Genomic DNA, 20,867 nt, shown 5'->3' with positions numbered 1-20,867 from the left:
GGTTTAGCAGTACTCACCATTCAGCCACTTGGAATTGTACTGTGCAGTGCGGAGAGGAGGAAGGGCCCCCAAACTGCGATAAATGGCAGGATCCCTTCCTGGAAAATCCATGGCTGTAGCAGCATATAACTCCCCACTGGAAGTGAGAAGAGCAGTGGAGTTGTGTTGAGGACTGTACGGACAACGAGCCATGCCACTGATTTGGTCATGTATCTCTGTCAAGTTACTTAACTGTAAAAGAGAGAGAAAAAGGAATTTAAATGACATGAAGATTATAATTTCAGACAAGACGCATCAATCTGGTCAAAATCCTATCATAAATACCTATAATCTGCTTTGGTATTGTGTGACAGTAATGAGCTGACCTTTACATCTATCTGAAACTATCTGGTACAGAAGGTTTTACTGTAATGCTGTCTGATCTCCCTTTTGCACTTTGGGTGGAGAAAACACATAAGTTAATCACTAGTTACCATGCCTAAAATGTTTTGCATTAGAAGCAACTCAACAATTAATGATCTAAACTGATGGTATTAATAATATCAAAGTGTATATGTTTTGACAGTAGCCTGGCTCTGAGGCTTACTATTCTCTGACAAACAGAAACCAAAATCTATATGCATGGTTACAGTTTTTTATCTTAAAACCCCCTGACCTGTCAGAATCAACTAAGGAATTCACCATAGCAATTGGTAAAAATTCTCTTATTTGTTTTGCTGTTGTCTTCTAGGAAAGAACCACAAATGAAGAATGAGATTAAAAAAAATAAGCTTTCCAATTCAGTGGAACTATTTGTCTGACTTACTTTCAGTACTCAAAAAAATTCAAACTACGGTATGATGCTAATATGTTATTTGGAAATAAAGATGCAATAAGATTAAATATAATAAATGTGCCAAGGAGTTTTTTACTGATAGTCATATTTTCCATATTTAAACTCCTCCCCACTCCTGAAATAAACAGTTAACACAGTCCAAACAGTGATGTTTTGGTTTGTATTATGACTATCATTGATCCTTAATGGACTATCTTTCACAGATAAATATAATGTACAAAAAGGGCTGCTTTTAGAAGCAGAATGTTAGATTTTCTCAGTGAAGGTTTCTCATTCCCACCAGTCAGAAATCAGTAGTACTGATACTCTTCCCCAGAATTACGCATACAGAGTTTGCAGCTACCCAGCTAGTTTTTAGAACTAAATTTGTTGATATCAGCTCAACTTGGCAGAGGGACAGAAGTTGCAGAAATATTTAAGTCTCATGAAAATCGGCACGTGGAAGGAAGTGAGTTGCTGAGATCTGTGCCCTCTCCCCCAGCTGAGGAAAAGACTGCAAAAATTGCTCACCAGTTAATTTGCGTCCCTGGCCTGCCACTAGCCAAATCAGCCTTTTATGCTTGCCAATCAACCTGCAAACAGCCTGGACCCAACCACAGCATGTCCTGCCTTGTAATCAGCTGGTCCTGAACACAGACTTGACTTATGGGGGGAAACGTTTAACTCGTACCGTCCGGTTAGTGCAGATGGGAGTGAACGCGTTGGTCCCACAGGTGAAGAGGTGGTTGCCTCCAACGAGAAGCACTCGAATATAGTTCTGGCATTCTTCCTGCCATGCAGAAAAGAAACCACATATTCAGGGATACTTTAAAGGAGAAGGGAGATCAATCACAACCTGCTTTTCACAGCTTTGTGTCCACACATGAAAATTCACATGAGAAAGTCTCAAGCTTAACCAAGGTGTTATCAATCACGACATATAGAGATTTCCTAATGACAATGCAGGCATCTATTAATCCGTGCAAAAAAGTTCTTAATGGGATGACAATAAACCTCTTCAGTACTGAAGAGATCTTCTAAATGTATATTTCAAATGTTTAGCTATACTCTGAAGTAACATACACAGCCTAAACAATACACTGATGCCTCAAGAGATCATACGGCTGTTTTCTAAGGCAGGCCAAGGGAGGAAGTTTGGAGGAAGACAGGAGAAAGAACAGCTTGTCACTAACAGGAGTAAGTTGAAACTGTTACAAATAAACTTTTAGAGAAGATGTCCAGTTGCAGATCTATCACTACTAGTTTCACAATTTGTCCAATACATTACAAGCATACTGAATTACATCCAGGACATACACATTTCTATAAATCTGAAGTTTCTCAAGAAAGCCTCCAAAATTTCACCACCTCAATACATATAAGCTCACCCCTGAGGAATGATCTTGCACAGTTTTTGCCCCATTACAATGTGAAGTCTTTATGAGGTTAATTTGTCTCATTTCAGAAGCTGGACACTAACAGCAATATCTAGTGATTATTCAGACAGAGAGCTTCCTTCTGGAATACTAAAAATCTCTCCAAATTGTATACAGGAAAGATGCAAACACTCCTCCTGAAAAAACAAAGCCTCTATCTCATAAAATAAAGAAAAATAACAATACTCTTGAAAAGAAAAACTTGTTGCCCTTCCCTTAAGTGCTTTGCTAAAATTCTTTCTAACATTTATTCACAAGACAGTCTCAGATAAAGCATTAAAAAATTTGTGAAAATTCAGCTACATGATTCTAACTGATATTAAGTGGAATCGTGCAACTAAATCCACATAACTGTAGTAGGGCAGAAGCCCCTTTATTCGTCTACAGTTATATTAAATGAATTTTTTGTGTATCTTGCAAATAGACTCTAATCCTGGAAAACAAGAAAATAATCCTGAATAAATTGAACATGCAAAAATAGACTGCAAAGCAAGATGGGCAAAATACTTTTAAGATCTCTGAGAGAACTCTCAGAATTTATCTATACTTTTCCTTATACAAAATTTTCAAAAAATCTAAAAAAAACCCTATCTTCTCTTCATGACAACAAACCATTGGTATTAGTCTCCCATGAAAATGTAGGTTTCCAACTCTTCTCTTTGAGCCTTGAAGGTGAGTTTCAAACACCTTAGAATTAAGATTTTATCCCCACTGGATAAAAATACAGTGTCTTTATCTGGAATCTACCAAAATTGTCATCTTAATATTCTTTCAACCAAACAGAAGCTAATACACTACCATATAACAGAATTTGGTAGTGTAAAAAAAGCCTTTTAAGAAGTGATTATTTCATTTCTAGACACCTTCCTTGATGTCAGTAGTTTTAACTACACGAGAAAGGAATGCAGGTTTTGCCTTTTTTGTGAGAAGGATAGTCAAGGACATTTGTGTAAAATAATATAATATTTTATTTTTTGAGTTTTTGCCATCCTGCTGCCCTTTGCAGCAAGCCATGGAATGTAAGTGTAGGAAAAATAAGTGGGTTCTGGCATTGCAATGCAGCCAATCTCTCCTCCTCATATTCCAGAGATCACTGAAACACTGCCTTTGCAAAATTTGCAAAATTAGTTGCACACTGGTCACCCACTCTTTCTGTTCAAAAATAATGTTCATTTTTTGAACACTGACATTCCTGGGATTCACAAGATTCTGCTGTGTTCCCAAGTTCTGAGACAACTTTGCAACAATTCACGGTGCAGTGTAAATAATACATCTCGCGTCAAATTTGTTATAGTATAACAAAATCAAAATGCAAAGAATTACTTTTATAATTAGATATTTTCTTCATACAGCAAATGCACAATGAAACAAAACAAAATAAACAAAAAGCCACGAATGAAACAATCGCCACCCAAAAACATACTGAAAAAGCATCCAGTTACTTATTCATCTGAATTGTTCAGAGTCAGTTTTCTAGCTCTGGAGTCAAGCTCAGCTGTGCTGCTTCACTTTTTGGATATATAAAAAACAAGTTTGTGCCATAAAAGTAGCATTTGTGAATTCAATAGACTTCAAAAGCAAAGGTTTTTCAGAGCGAAGGGTGGTGCTATGTTTGGTGGCCATCTTCTCTGTAGTCTTACTCTGCATCTGATCTTGACCCCATTGCCCTATTCCCCTAGAAAAACACCTCTGAAAGGAAGAAATTCAATAAGCAAGCACTGTCTACTTTTATATTAGCATACCTGAAACAAAATACAACAATTTAAAACAATTCAGCAGTGTTGTTAGGCTAGTTTACTACTTAAGTTTAATACCAACTTGACAACTGTAGGACAATCTGGTTATCTGTTGGCAGCAGTTTGTTGTACAGGCTAACATTTTAAATATATCTACATTTTTTAATATATTTTATAAAAAGTTTAGGTGTTAATACACACAGCGATTAGAATCTTAAATAAGCAAAGGGAAAAAGACTTTGCTACAATTTATTTTTCCAATCTCTCTTTGGTTTACTCTACTTTTTGCCTTATGTACTTATATTTTTCCTTTGTAATAGTTCCTACCACAAGTGCCAGCCCAAATGGTCAAATTTATTCTCTTAGATGTGTATGATGTTTTAGACTTCTAAACACTAACACATGCTGACCACAAGGATATCATTGTGTCTGTCTCTCTCCTTGATCCACCAGTTATTTTAAGCAACTGCTTATGGTGGATAAATGCATGAAGTTTAAGTAACAAATAACAGCCTTTGAAGGTCAAGTGTGCATCACACTGTCAAATGTGACAGATGTCTCTATATATTCTCCTCTCCAACTCTTTTCCCTCCTTGGCTTCTAAAGCACAAACCTCAGAATGGCAACTACTGATAACAGCTAGAGGCAAAAATTCAGTGCAGCTTCTTTCTGAACAACAACAAAAACAACAACAGCAACAAAAAGGTTGTATTTAACTGACCATTATCCAAAAACTACTAGGGCTGGTTCAGAGCTTCTGATTTCAGGGCATTCGATCAGTAAACTGACTTTTAGTTTTGCTACCTGAATTCACTGCCCCTACACTGGTCTGTGGGCAGAAGAGGCAGGATTTGGATGAATTGCTTAGCCACAGTCATCATTGTAATTTCAGCAGCCTGCCCAGTTTGGGCTGGACCTCTTTATATGACAACAGAGCCGGAAGCCGTCCTTCTGGTATCAGTAACTGCAATTGTCTCCCAGGGAATTTGCCCTGCAGACAAACAATTAACTCAAGCACTGGAGCATACTCCTCCTGAGCTGATAATTCCCGATTTTTCCCAAAGGAAGGCTGGTTTGACTAGAAAGAGGAAGCACGTCACAGATAAGGTGTTCTGCTCATCTTCATGTACAAGTTCTCCTTATACAGACAGCATGGCTCTTAAGAAGCATATCCTATGTCATTAGCTTGCTTTAATCTTGGACATAAGGCAATAAAAGACAGAAACATCTTCAGGCTAGTCTTTCTCTGCTCTAAATTTATCCTTTTATTTTAACCTTGATCACCTCAGTGAAAGCAAAAGAGAATGAAAAAAAATCAAAGAAAAAGATAGTTGACCATCTATCTGGGTCAGTGGCCTCCTTTAATATCCCTGTGCTCTCCAGCAATTCCCACATGAGGCTTTCAGGCAGCGTAGTTCTTAGCAGAGTACGCCCACTAAGAAAAACCCTACTCTAACAATAAGCAAATACCTATTTCCTCCCAGGACTACCTTTGGATACAAGGAGATCTAAAGGGTTGTACTTCTCTTCTGGATGTGAATGAGGAACAAGGCTATGGATTCAAATCAAACACTGAATCTTTATCCAGTACTAAGAAACAATATTAGAGGTCTTTATTAGAAAAGCGTATGTACTATTGTACTATTGTACAGCAGCTGTGACAACAGCGACAGTATGTTGTGAAACCATTCATTATTTCTTTGAAAGGGTGTGATAAGCATGAATGAAAAGCTGTACTTATGTACTACACTACTAAGGTCCATTCTTACACACATTTCATGAGTGTTAAGTATTTCTCCTAGCAAAATTATTTAATAGAAATATATGCTTCTACATTGTTGAATTGAATCTGGATATTAAATCACAAACAGTACTGTTAACATAATATTCAAAGTAGACTAGTATACTCTCAAATTTACTGTTACTTTCATCCATCATGTTAGATCACAGACACTGCACTGTGACTATCAGACATGACCTGAATGTTATTCTCAAAGCTTTAAACTTCAAAAATAATGTAGTAAAACAGAGGCATAAACTTTTATCTGAAATTGTCTTCTAGAGTTACAAATCTTTAAGTAAAATCTCACTCATTCCTTTTTTTTTAGCTACTGTTAATACACCTAGCAAATCCTGCATGCTAATGTGTAGTGACCAATAGCTCCTATATAACTGTTCACCAAACTGCGACAGGAACAGAGGGAAAGGAGAAGGACAAAAAAGGCACCTCCATCCTTAATGCCCTTTCCCAGGATTGTAAAACCATTTCTCCAGTGAAAAGTGTTCCTTCATAAAGACAATCATCTTCCATACATGAAGCTTTACACTGAATATTCACTATACTTGCTTTTTCTTTTTCCAAATAATTCTGCCTTTTTCTCTCCTCAAAATATAACATGGTCATGTTTCACAAATTAAGCCTTCTTCTTCTTTATTCTCAAATGGAAATGGATAGGCCAAGGCTACAATGCAACATTATTTTCCAGCACTTGCTAAGAAAAGCTGGAAATTAACTGTTCGAAGGGAGAAGTTAAAAAGGCAATGTTTACAAGTATATAACAGACTATGCAGAATAGATCCCTGGTCTACTTGATGGTATAAGCATTTGGAATATATTTTTGAAGCTTGCATCTTTTGGGGTTTTGGGTATCAATAATGTATTCTGGCATGTTCTACTGAATGGGAATCTAGAAATCAAGGGTCCTGTTTTGTAGTTATTGCTCTTGATGTACTTCTGTGTTTCTCCTTTATGCTTTGACTCAATTAATTTTAATTATTAAGCAGCATAATAATTACTGCATGGATCTCTAACTGATTTCATAATTATTTTGATAACTAACTTCAGTTCAGAACAGCCACTGAAGAACACAGCATTAGTACAGTATCTATCTTCATATTGCACTTAAATTTGCTGTACAGAATAAAAGAAACTGTAGGTGGCCAAATAAGGATTTGGCTCTGAATACTAAAAATATGGCAAGTCCCATGTCTACAGAGTTAGTGAATTTCATGTTATTTTCGCCATAGCTTCAGTAAATATGAAGTACAAATGTTCCTAAAATTGCACCTAATACACAGAGAAATAAATGGAGGATTTAACAAAGGAATTACACAGTTCTCGATTGTGGATTTACAGCACCAAAAATGAAATGAGAATATATTTCCCTTACATACGACAGGCTCCAGAGTCAAAACATTGCTTTTTTTTTTTTTTTTTGCTTACACATCAGTATCACGCTGCTTTCCTACAGACTTCTTCAGAAAGGAACGGGAGATAATAAGGATGCAAAAAGTAGAGGTGTATGCACTGAATTATACCTGCTACTAAAATACAAATTTTGTTTAAGCAGAGCAGCTGTCATGTGCTTACCTTTGATTTACCTTTACTGTAACAGGCTCTTTTAGTAGCTTCGTCACATTGCCACTCCACTGCCTGTAACCAACAGAAATTAGTTATAAATGCAGGGAACATAGAGAATTCGGAGATATCCAAGCCCACGCCTGAGCGATGTGCTTCAGGCATGCTTGCGACTAACCGGGGGTGATTCTAGTCACAATCGCCTTCTAAGCTTCTTCCCCTTAGAAAAGTAGTTTTGCTGTTGGTGGGTTTTCAGTGTCTTATCTGAAGCAAAGCTGGCGATCTCCATCTAGATCCACTCTACCTACCCCTACAGCAGCAATAATCACAATCACATTTGATACAGTTTAGCCTCATTTCTGAGCTGTCGCTCTTCTTCAACAGATTTCTGCCAGGACTGTAAGACGAGTTTGCATTACCACAGTTTCACCGCATGAGCTAAGTTCAATTATTTCCGTATTTAACATTCAACAGCTATGGATTAGGAACACTACGGTTCAGTGGAGCAGGTTGTATGCTTGGTGTTGATATCCCAATACAGGTACATATTTGACTGCCTGTATACACTGTGTGCGCAGTGTGTTTTAAACCAGCCTGCACTCTTTTGCCTTGATGGTGCACATCCATGCGTTCTTTGGGTGAAAATGCCACGAAGTATTTTACTTTTTATCAGGAAGACCTGAGATTTCTAAACTAGCCACTGTTGCCTAACAACTGAAACCACAGCTTTTCCACTTTTATTTACCAGGAAATTATGAAAGACAATTCATTCAGATATAATATAGGTAATTTTTTGTACCTGCCTTTTAATGAAGACTACATTAATAGCAAGCAGACTCTATAATTAATAGCAAGCAGACTCTGTAATTAATTTAAAAAAATATGGTGAAAGGCTGTTTAAACAAAAGGGAAAATGCCTATGCAGTACTCTAATTTGCTTTTCAACAAGCCCAAGACTGAGCTTTTTCATGTCAARAAAAAAGCCTTATCAAACTAACACCATTACTTCTCTTCCTCCACCCAAAGCCTTCCCATCTAAAGCATTTGCTTTTGCAGACTAATGACTACAGCATACAGAGATACACTGAAAACTTCTGGAAGAATCCATGTGTGAATGACCATAACATTTATAACAAATTGCATCTAGCAGTGCGAAAAAAATCTCATACTGTGCTAGATAAAAGGCAACAATGGCTCAACTCTTTTGACCCTCATGCAAAAAGCAATTTATCTCCATAACGCAAAACACACAGCAAAAGGCTGCTCTTGACTGACCAGTGTCGGTTCCCAATTCAATCCAGTAGGACACACTGAATCTATATGTCACATGGCATTTAATGCAAGTATCTGAGATTGAATATGTTATCTCTAAATTGAACTGAAGGTTCAAGTGCCTGGAGAAATGTGAGAGTTACCAGTAGGAGGTCAGAGGAGAAAGATTTACTGGAACATGGGTGCTTAAAATGCAGGTTTGAAGGAAAAGTTCATGCCAAAAACAAAATGAGAGAAATATGCCAAGCATGAACAGCAGTAACAAAGATAACAAAGATTGGATTGAAGATGAAATGTTTATCAATAAATTGGTTTTCAGTAACAAAATAGCCAGCTTTCATTTGGCTCAGAAGTCCAAGGTAAAACAGTAATTTGAAGGAGAAAGATGTGAAAGACTAAAAGTATACAATGTCACAAATCAAGCAAATTAAGGACATTTCTTGGGTGCTGAAGCTTTTTGGAAAAGAAAGGCCAAAGACTTTGTGGAGGAGAAGCTCCAAAGTCAAAAGTGACAGTTCTTCAGGCTTTCCATGCAATTGGAGAAAATTATGCAATGCCACTTGGCAAGCAGGTCAGGAAACCACTAACATTATTATTAGCATAACTGAAAAGAAATTTTCTCTCTTCTCTTTCTCTGACACCCATGAAATGGATAGATTTAAATATGGATATGAAATATTAAAATGTTCTATGATACTTCTGGATACAATAGCAACATATCCAAGAACCCAAATAGGATAAATGATTATGACTAAATATATGGATGCCTGCAAGTTAACCAAATGGCAATACTTCTGGGAAAACTCCGCTGATGACAGCTTATGCCAAAGAATATTGCCTGGACAATAGGACACAGGTGCAGTCACACTAGTGACGAAGTTAAGGGCCATCTTTGAACGCAAGTGTGCTTACAGCCCTACAAGGTCATGCTGGGCTCCACTGCTGGAAGTGACAATAATAGACCAGGCTACGAACAGAACAGGTTACAAAGGCATCTGAAAAGAGCTGAGTAGTCCAAAATAATACGCTGTGTCTGAGTACAGAAACATTTATATAGCTAACGTTTTCTTTTGATCTTTAGGGAATTTGTAGGAATTTTCCACAAAAGGGAAATTCAAACATGCAACAAGGTCTACTGATAAGGTAAAGGGAGAAGATAATGTGGAACACATCTCAGGTAAAATAAACTCTCATTAAGGTGGGAAAGAAAGAGGAGAAAAGTGTGTCTTGAATCTTTCATACATAAAGACAAGACAGCATGTCCCAACACAATAATAACAATGTGATTTTTTTCAGCTGAAGATTAAGACTTTAAAGTTGTAGTTCTGAAATATTAGACTGACACATGCTAATTGTGTTATTTTAGCAAACAAATGCAAAATCAGATTAACTTAAAACTGTTACTGTCATCTATTGCTCATGTTAACTGACATATTCTCTTGCTTGGCACTATTTGCTAATACTTCCATGAAGTTCAGATGAGTGGTGCAAAGGATATGATGTGTATGCCATGTTGGCTATTTGGTCCACTACCAAGGCTTACAGACAGACCATAAGTTTGTCCTGTTATGATCTATTCTTTCTTATGTTGCTTAATAAGTAGCTCCAATTTTCATGTAACAGAACACAGCCTTCAGTATTCTGTGTATTGGTTTTATAACTAACTAATATTTTAATTCTATCTCATATGGCAACAAAGTTCATCGAACCAAATTATAGACGCTCAAGCTTGTTTGCTGTGGGTAAAGAGGGAACAGGGATTTGAATATTAGTGCTGGAGAAAACAGGAATGGGTCATACATCAGCTACTGCTGTGTGGTCTCCACCATGATCATACCTGGGTAGGTAAGGAATAGGTTTAACAGCAGAGCATCATTCTGTCTCTGATAGCAGGCTGACACTATTTATACGCATGCCTTTTTACAAATCCTGCTATCAATAAATTTCTTCAAGTACCTCTATAAAGCTAATGTCTTGGCTTGATTTGCTGTTTCCCAATCTTCAACATAGTTACATTCCAGTAGACATAAATAAACCTTAATTCTTTAACAGCCATCAGTACAGCAGCATCAAGCATCTGCAGTGGGATCTTTTGCCCTGAGAAATTCAGCTGGTGTGGTTGGTTGTGAGCACTGGACTCGGCAGGTACACTCACCCACTGTACCCAGGTCACAGGTCATCTTTGAAAAAACACAGATTGCTTTCTTCTGTCAAAAAATATACAAAATGCAAAGCTCCATACAGATTTGAAAGAGAAATCAGACTGAACAGAAACATGTCTTTGGTGCACATTTAAGTCTAAGTTTGTACTCTAGTCTCAAACTGACATCAGACATGTTTTTGTAAAAGATCAGTTGTAAATAACTATATCAGTGTTTTCAGACATTACATCACTGAGGTTTGTAAAGCACTTCAAAAACTTTGGATGAAATTCCCATGGAAATTTCAAGGGATAGTGGGAGGAAATTCCAGAGAAGAAACAAATTCCAACTGCATAATGAAACTATTATCTTCAAAATGAAGAAAAATATATGTCCAGCACCAAACAACATTAAGTAAAAATTACAATACTAAAAATAATCGTATTATTTTGAACAATAAATGTATTTCAGTAACTTCTCTGCCTGCATCAATGACAAAGCCTTGCTCAGAAGTTAAACAATTGTGTCTTTAGTGGGCAACCTAAATGAATGCAAAGCAATTAGCTCCTTGGGAAACTGAAAGAAAGTCTCCAATCTGAGCAGACTTATTCAAATATCTTAAAAGAACTCTGAAAGAAAATTGTGGAAAGCATGGAAACAGTGAACAATGTTCAAGTGCCCATCTCATTTAAAAAAAAAAAAAGTCAAGGAGTTCTCTTCATGCCCAACATGCAGCAAGATAGTCAGTTCTCATGCAAGATATCTGGAGATCCATTCCAACCTAAATTGTCTGTAATTTTCCAGAAATCTTACAAACTACAAAAGCAGAAATAAAAATCCAAACCATGAGCAGTTAAATTCAATATAGCCACTTTATACAGTTATAGCTTTAATTACTTTAAAGTAAATTTAGACAGGAAATTTGCAAGGTGCGAACATAAGAAAAGACTGGTCAATCAGAATTTCTATTTGATGTATGAGCTAAGGTAAGTATTAGTTATACTTACAGGTAGACAAAAAACACATGGCTTCCACCTTCCTCAATGGAAGCTGCATGCATAACCGACTACAGTCATACCTCCTGGAATAACTATGCTCCTATGGCTAGGCAGATATTCATAAGGTATACATGTAGGCAAGTACAAATACATATATATTTATGTATATGCACTCCTTTAAAGTGTAAAAACAGAATGTACTATTACATTTCACAGTAAAAGAAGTTAATTAGTCAAGGACCAAAAAAATGAACAGAACAACATTTCAGACAGATGGTCCAGCACTCCTTAGGCAGATGGCTCTGCTAATTAGATACTGACAAAAATAGCATTAAAGAAGATGGTTTAATTACATGGTGCCAAAAAGTAACAACTACATGAGATTTCCTTTTTTCTTTTTCATTATCTGTTTGCTTTCATCTCGCATATCATGTATTTAAACAATACTTTGGGGAGCTGGGCTATAATGGCAATATATGTAATAATACATGTCAACAAACATGAGTAACGTGGCCTTACTGTTCACATCAGTCCAGCAAAGGAGTGGCTTCAAAACCATTGTGACTTGTCTGGCTAGGATTTCTTGCAGCACACATAAATAGCTCCCAGTGAACATGTATGCTGGAGTTCACAAGCTGAGTTTAAAGAGGCCATAAAGAGTATCAGAACAGCAAATGTGAAGCAAGAATGAAGCCACAGAGACACATACCAGCCAGACATTAGCAAGAAACAAGCAGCAACAGAGGTAGTGGTGGGTTTGAGGGTTACCAGGAATTTTAAGGCATGTTTTGGTATAATGACATCCCTGCTTCCAGCAAATATGAAAATCCACTTAAGAACAGTTTATACCTCTGCATACTTCAGAGGAATCATTTTCCTTGCCTTCCACAGATACATGCCCATCCCTCCTCACAGCCCTTACTGCTGAAGCTGTGCGCTGTCTTGCCAATAGACTTTTGATAAACAGTTAGCTTTGGAGAGTGGCCATTCTCTGTGGAAATGCTAGAAAAAAGATATTGAAAAAGGACTTCCCTTTAACAGAGGTTCCCCTTTTGGCTCACTCAAAAAGAAAAGCTGCTTTATGGGGACCAAAGGCATCCTGGTTAGATCCTCTTATGAAGTGATAGGCCAGCAATTTATACAAAACGTCCAACAAGCTATGGACAAGTTTACTGATTGGTCACATTTACTGCTGGTACCTTGCCATCAATCATCACATGCAACAGTCAGTTCTCCTGGGAATAACATTATGCATGTTTTCATTTATTCAGAACCAGCTTTTACTGTTCATCCCTAGCTAGAAAATTATAGTGAATATATAATATATATATTCTTAATATATATTCATATATATACTCATATATATATATAAAGTAAGCAGTGTAAAATATATGAAAATAGACATCAAATTATGCTTGAATTTTCCAGCGTTTCATATACACTGTGATCTGAGAACCCCCAATGGATATATAATTTCATACTTAAACCAGGTAATATATAAAACTTTACATGACTTTGAGGATAAAGTTGATTTCAGCTGAATTTTGTTTCAAATATTCTAGTTTGAAGTACTGAAAGAAAAAAAAAACTCCTCAGGAGAGAAGTACCTAGACACATTAAAACAGTCATTAAACCCCACCAACCCATGAAGTGGCCAAAGTTTTAATAGGCCTACTTTATTGACTATGCAGATAAATAGGTATTGAAAATTCTGTCAGAGCTGATACGAAAAAAGTAAGATAAAAAGTGGAACATATTAGAAAACAATTTAGCTTTACTGAGACATTCACAAACTCGCAGTGCTGGGCTAATCCACTGACTTTAATGAGACAAGACTTTGTCCAAGATTGAACACTTTCACAAATCCGCCCAGCCACCCACCTCCACATTCCCTCTTTGTGTTCTGCAAAGATTTCTAAGCGACACCAAGCATCCAATTGGTTTATATTTAATAGGGGCAGGTTTATAAAGCAAAGCTTAGTTCCAAACTTGGACGTCAAGAGCTCAAAACTCGTGCATGTTTGGAACCAGGGTTTTGGGTCCTGCTCATGGGGAGTTATTCAAAAAACAAAACCATGTTACAGTGGGACTTTCAAAGTTGTGAATATTCAATCTGGTGTTTTGAAGCTTTTCTGTTATTTAAGAACATTTAAAAGTAAATGCAGGATTGTGCTGAAGGGGTAAAACAACACAAAATGTTCTTGCATTCCCGAACTTGGCAGCCTTTCAGCAGGTAGGGATGTGGAGATTTCATAACACTGTTTTAAGGCAGATTATGAAATTATACTAGATACACTAAATTTAACATATTCTTTAAATCATATGCGAATCCTTTAAGATTAACATCTGTGTTAGTACAGAGAATTTTAAAGCATTCCCTGCTTCCAGCAAATTAGATTGATTTTACTAGGCTCCATGACCTTTTGAAAGAAACATTTCAATTTATTTTTTACAAATAGTGTTGTAAACCTATAAATGGTGATGAGAATGTCAGAATTCTTTTTATTCCAAGGAAGGAAATGCATTTCAGTGTAATTTCATTCTCTTTATACCCCTTGGTTAATTAACAGAGTAAGTGGAAAGAAGAATCATATTCCGATAGCCTGGACCTTGGATATCAGTTAACAGAAGTTTATTTTTCTGTATTCCTGCTCATTGCCTCTAAGAAACATGAAAATGGGAAAGGTGAAGGAGGCACTTGAAGGTGTGCCATTTTACTGCATATTACCTTGTAGCTTAAAACAGCCAGGCTAGCACGGTATGCAGGGTTAAAGCAGCAGCCCAGCCATCAGCCCTGCTCGCCTCTGAACCACAGAGCGGCAAGGCAAGATTTGTGCTTCACAGGGCTCCACACAAAGGAAACGCCTTCCTGAAACCATCTCTGAGAGGCACAGCCAACATACCCCATCTTGCCCCTGGGATGTCAAAACAGCTGGATTCTAGCTTCCAGATATATGCTCACAAAAATGAACAAAGGAAGTTGAAAGATATGGCAGGGAATGAAAATTGTAACACCTTCTAAGGGATACTTTTGAAATAGCTGAACATTATCCTGCATGATTCAGAACAGAAAAAAGAAGTCTTTGTATTTTATATGTATATATGCAATTTTGTACATAATGTCTTAGTACCAAGAGAATAACAATTCTATCATTATTTCTGTTTATGTACTTTTCACTTATTTATTGAAATAGTTCTGCCATTAGGCTTTAGTGACAGCAGGCTTGATTCTGACAATAACAGTACCCATCTATAATTCTACAGAAACTACTACAGAGTTACTTAGAATAATATTTTTAAAACAGTATAAAATTGGCATCTTACAAGACAGGGAAGAGACAAAAATTGTTGAAGGAACTTTAAAAATGGACATGAAATGAATAAAGAGAGGAAGGGAAGAAAGCATTCTGATTAAAACTAGAAATATGTAAACAAGTGAAGGTAAGAAGATTTTGGACAGATGAAAGCAGAGGGAAAGCAAAATGCTAGGGAATAGTAAAAGAAATGTAAGAAGAACCAGTGTGTAGTTTGTATAATGAAAAGCCACTGAAGAAACAAATGGCTCAAGAGCAGAGAGTCACAAAAATGAGATTTTCTACATCCTTCTAATTAAATGTAATTACTAGAAAGGTGATTTTTGAAAACCAAGATAGATTTTCTTCTTTCCATTTAAGAAGAATGCACAGATAGATAAAGCCTATAGAAAGTGGATGAGGCAAAATAGAACAACATAAGAAAAACACCACCAAATTTCCCAAGAGCTGGCAACAGGGTTGATGGGAGCATGACTGGCAAGTCGCTCAGGGAAAGAAGCAGCAAGGTAATCTGCATTTGGGTCATGCTTAATTTAAAATAATCAGATTTAATTTGGCCAACAATAAAATAATCTGAGAGAAACAAAATTGCAAGAATGTGGGGAAGATTAAAAATGAAAAGAGGCACATGAATGAGTGTCATTGACATAAAGATAATATTGTGAGCTGTGGAGAGAGGCAAAAAAAGAATAGCAGACTGATAAAAATACTTTAAAACACAAAGCAAAAGATGTTTATTACAACAGGAAAGCTTGAACCTCCAGCTATTAGGAAAATCACTGGAGTGTAGCTACATAGATAAATTATACCAAAATCAAGCATGAGGAAGGCAAACCGACGAGGATCAGGACTAAGATTAATATCTGCTGACAATATGAAAAGGCCTTCAAGAGAGCACCACATATTCCAGTTGCAATGGAATGAACAGAGGGAACAAGGAGACCAGTAATACAACTTTAAATCATAATTTTATGGTGAAAAGTTGCGATAATGGTAAGGCTAGGAAAAAAACTGAATGTAAATTCAGTTTTCTTTGTTTTTGATAAAGTAGAAGTGAATGGTTTGGAGTCATGTCAATGACCCACAGAGCATTTCACCTCCACATTGTGTTAAATGTCATTCAAGTTGTTAGTTAGTATAGGTCTGTGCCATCTGGTAACCAGGTATTAGCTGGGCGAAATGAGTGGGTTATTTGTAACCAATTTCTAGAAGACAAATATTCAGATCAAAAAGGAGCAATAACTGGCTTTTTTCTGCAGATGCACCAGAATGGCTGCTTGGAGAGAAAGACTTAATGTCTGGGTATTTCCCTCAATGCACATTGGCAAGGGGTCTTGGAAAAGCAGACAGTCACTGACACAGTCCTCACCACCATATCTTAATAAATTGTATAGTACACTTTCCATTTTTGGAGTAGATGAACTCCACAAACGAGTCAACTGGATTCTCAGCAGTGCACACTTTAGAAAATAATCATTATTTTGTAATAGTGTTTAAAAAATTAAATTGATTGGTCATATTTTGCACTGAGATTGAACTTTTATAGATTTAATAAATGGTTAGCAGTTGTCATAAAATCTGAGAAATCTGTTATAAATGATTATGAGTTCATCTGTAGAAAACACTACTGGTACCTATATGAGCTATATGCAACCTATTATGTGACAGACTTAGTAATTATCTATAACAATACATTGACCACGTATTAAATGATCAATTAATCATTCATTAGACTACTATTGAAACTTAACAAATAAAAGATTGGAATTGGAGAATGGGAAAAACAGAAATCTGTGTGATGTCTGGCACACACACTGCGAATGCTCTATTTGATATTACTGCAGGATCTATAGCATTAGAAGACCACAAACAAAACAGGAGAAAAAAATTCACTAAAAATGGATGCCTCCATGTACCAGACTTTCTGGGATGAGTTTTACTGACAAGCTCCTAGCCTATTCTACAGTGACAGCAATTTGGCAAAAGCTTCCAACAGCATTCTTTCTTTGCAGTTTTTCAAGTGGAAAACAAACAGATATTTGTAAAAACCATCACACTTCCCCAAAGACCCATGTCTAGATATATGAACAACACAAATATCTTTGCTGGGGCTTTTCTGAAAGCTATACAGAAGAAGGTAGTCACAGGAGAACTCACCAAATGAGGCAAAACTGCTCGTATCACAGATGGGGCAGAACCTTGAAGAGCGACCCAGAAAAAAAATCGGATGAAATATGCTGGAAAGGTCACAGGCCCTTGGAAATATTAACAGAAACCTCAAATCTCAGATTATACCAAGAAAATGAAAGTGAAGGAGCCCTTTAGTTTAAGTCTTAAGAGAATATCACCTAAACTTCAGTGACATACACAAATTTTAGTAACAATCTCCCACAAGAAGCCTAATGGAAGAAATTAATTTCTGAATTAGCTGTGTGATCTCCTCCTCCTCTTCTTCCCACGTCCTCTTTTTCATTTTTCATTGTTGAAAATCCCCTTGATTGCTTCAGTGGAAGAACAACACTGTACTTCTGTATTTTTCTCCCAGAAGCTGAAAGCTCAGTGGGGATGACTACAAAACAAAGATAGATAAAGCTCATTCAACAGGATGCCCTGTGCAACTATTAATAAGGCACTTCAATGCGGCCATGGGGCTCTTACTTCTTTCTGCAAATGCCATCAGTCTTCTCCCATCAAATTATACCTTATTAACAATTTTTCTCCTGGTGGATATAATTCTTAGCTTTCTAACACTGGTAAATATTGGAGGTTAGTATAGCACTATAAACAGAAAGCAAAAAAACCCTTCTTTTTTCTTATTAGGAAATATTTCTTTAAAATTCTCCTGTGCTTTCCTGCTCAAGCAAAAGTCCTTTGAAGTCAGTGTTCCAAATCCCAGAGCTTTTACTATAGCAAAACACTCTGAAGTCAAAGGGAGTTTTGTGTAAGAAGTGCAGAAAGGAGGCTAGAAAATGTAAACATACCCAAAATTCACTAAAGAAAAGGGACTGCTTTTGCACAATAGCTTATAGTAGGGAAACCCCTTAACAYATGCCCAGAGAACTGAGGAACTTTAAAATTAGATCTGAATCCATTCACGTACAGTAGTTACTTTCTTGTGAATAGACAGATTGGCTTGAAACTCAGACCAGTCTGTTCTGAGTGCACTTTTACAAAGCCGCAAGAGAGAAAGCTCTGAATGAATTTGCTATTATAATTCTAATGTATGGCAAAATAAAGATTTTCCACATTAAAGTGCAGGGAGGAATATACATTATTTTACAACAACTTAATGGCACAAACATTTGCTTAGCATTCCTCCACAATATTCACTCTGATGCGCACCTCAAGCACTCTAGATTGTTAACAGCAGCCAAACCAAAATTCACAGTTAGTTAAGAAATTAAACTCATTATGGTTTTGGAAAATTGCGAGATTTTAATAGCAACCTTCTGAATAGTCTGTCTGTCTCCTTGCAGATCCTGTTCAACCACTCTGTGACACAGAATTTGGTCCCAGGTAGGCTCAAGAGGAGGTTTTTCCCAGTGAAGCCTACTGAAAATCAAGCAGTTCTTTTATCTAAATTCAAGGAACAGATAAAACTCACGGAGAGCCCAAGACTCATGGAGAAGCTGACATGTATAGACATGATTGTTTCACTCTGAAAATATAATGGCTACAAATCCAAAAGAGCTGAAGAAGAGGAAGCTCAGAAAAGAAGAGGGAACTCTTCTGAACCTAGAATGTAAGCAAGACTATTGCCTTCTTGGGGAGGATATTTGAGGCCTCAAATCAGATAGAACCAAATAAAACTTTCCTGTAATAAATTTTCTTAAAGTACACTTCAGCCCTGAACGTGCAACTGCTTCCAGCATGCAGACCCTTAGACTGCTTGGGATCTTCAGGGAGAAAATGAAGCTCTGCCTAAAGTTACTTACAGGACTAGGATCCGAGTCTGTGTTACAGGAAACAGAACTTTTCAAAAGGAGTAAAACAACAATTCTTCCCTAGTCACCTTCTCAGAAATAGCAAAAATCTTGGCCACATTTGGTTATTGTGCTAAATAATATAACTGGTAACATAAGCCTGTAATTGTTCACAACACACAGCCTCCAAGGCCAAGAAAAAAAAAAAAAGACAAACAAAAACAGCACCTCCACAAAATATTGCAAAGGAGGCATTCCCCTCCTGTGTTCTCTGAGAAGGCTGTAAATGGCACATGTCTGTTCACTTTTGGCAGTGGCCAGCCAGTGCCTCAGGGAACTAAATTAAACAGGGAATTCATCAACTGGCCAGTTCAGTGAGGCTATGTCGGCCCATGGAAACACCTGACCTCATGTGCGCCTGCGCGCACATGTGTGTGTGCATATATATAAATTGCATATGCCAGATTTTATATAAAAAAGTAGAAATGGATAGCTATTCAGTGACTTCCTTCTATGAAGTACTTAAAAAATGCTGAATTTATGTTATGCACTTCCACGCCATGAAAAAGTTACTGAGGATGTTCATATTCTAGCAGATCGTTTCCCACAGTGCTCCCTTTGAAAAGAAGTCCTGCATCTGTTAACACTATCCTGGCTCTCAGTCTTGTGTGTTCATCATGGTACTTTGTATTTAGATACTTTGAACATTATTTCCAATCTGTGAGTGACTGGTGAGAGAAAATGGAAAGAAGACAGAAAGAATGAGTCTGTATATATGACAAGCATAGAGGATGCCCTCGTAACTATTGCATAGTTATTTATTCCTGCTTCTTTTGCATCGTTCTTCAGTCATCTCCAGGCTGCCACTAAAATTTGCCTTGATTTAGTCTCATCTTCTTACACTCAGAGGTGCTTTGAGCTCCAGCATGTCAAGAGTTATGACATGTTTGAAGTCATTAAATGGGAGGACCTGTATAAACATATTTCTGCCACAGTTCTCCAGTAATAAATACGCATGTGGGACCAGCAAACTTTTGGAAAGAACCTTCCTTGCATTTGCTATATACAGTTGATCAGTACATGTGCTGTGCTATAAATAAGGAAGTCTCAGAAAAATAAAGACCATTCTCAAAATCTAACCTGGGCAAAATATCTGGCAGAAAAAGGACATGTCCCAAAAAAATCAAAGAGATGGTGATTTTAGTCACTAGCAATACTGAGAATGTGTGCTAGAATTCCTCACCCAACATAGTACATGGATGATGTTGAAATAAACAGCCAAACTCTAAATATTAACTCCAAATATTGGCAAAAATGTATGGACTGCATCTAGTCAGTGATTTGGGCATCCTACCTCATCAAGCTAATGCATGGACAATCTTGAAGCTCCTTTAGAGAGAGGAAAAAAAAAAAAAAAGCATTGCTAATTGTACCAGCACTGATAGCTAGTGGTACTACCTGAAATCAGGGACCTGTTTTGCTAGAAGTCAAAGATGGTCTCTCAGATCACATTTTAAACAGAGAAAGGATATAAGGGGAGGCAAAAACACACTGCAGTATCAAGAGCTGCCCAAGGTCAAAGCTGGTGGCAGAGGTCAAAGAAGAAGCACCATCTCTTGATTTTCACTGCAGTATCTCATCCACTGTCTCTTCCCAAATCAAGTGATCCTGGCTGAACTGTGATGGCAGATACAGTGATTTGTATCTTGGCTGCTCCAGTCTTTTGCTGGCAACACAGCAAACGAAATTATAGAGAAACGAGAAGTATGTTATATTTTAAAATCCAGAAAATAGGTTTTACTACTTTAAATGACTCAGCACAGTGAAGGATCTCAAAAGATGATCTTAGCAGCTTGAACAAGCAACATCCATATC

At 37.0% G+C, this 20,867-nt stretch overlaps 1 protein-coding gene across 1 annotated transcript in view; it reads right to left on the bottom strand.

Annotated features, from left to right (window-relative positions):
- The window catches only part of LOC112978453 (semaphorin-5A), a gene marked incomplete at its 3' end in the record, with an annotated part of 148,053 nt that overhangs the window by 66,896 nt on the left and 60,290 nt on the right, over nucleotides 1-20,867 (bottom strand). Inside the window, exons 4-6 of the mRNA XM_026091979.1 lie at nucleotides 7,357-7,419; nucleotides 1,506-1,604; nucleotides 18-231 (exon numbers count right to left, since the gene is read on the bottom strand). Coding sequence (XP_025947764.1) covers nucleotides 18-231; nucleotides 1,506-1,604; nucleotides 7,357-7,419 — 376 coding nt within the window. The remainder of the gene's footprint in view (nucleotides 1-17; nucleotides 232-1,505; nucleotides 1,605-7,356; nucleotides 7,420-20,867) is intronic.

This window comes from Apteryx rowi, unplaced genomic scaffold (genome assembly GCF_003343035.1).
Source record: "Apteryx rowi isolate R43461 unplaced genomic scaffold, aptRow1 scaffold_939, whole genome shotgun sequence".
NCBI classification, from domain to species: Eukaryota; Metazoa; Chordata; class Aves; order Apterygiformes; family Apterygidae; genus Apteryx; species Apteryx rowi.
Note: the sequence above shows the minus strand (reverse complement) of the source record. Positions and strands in the feature narration are given on the sequence as shown.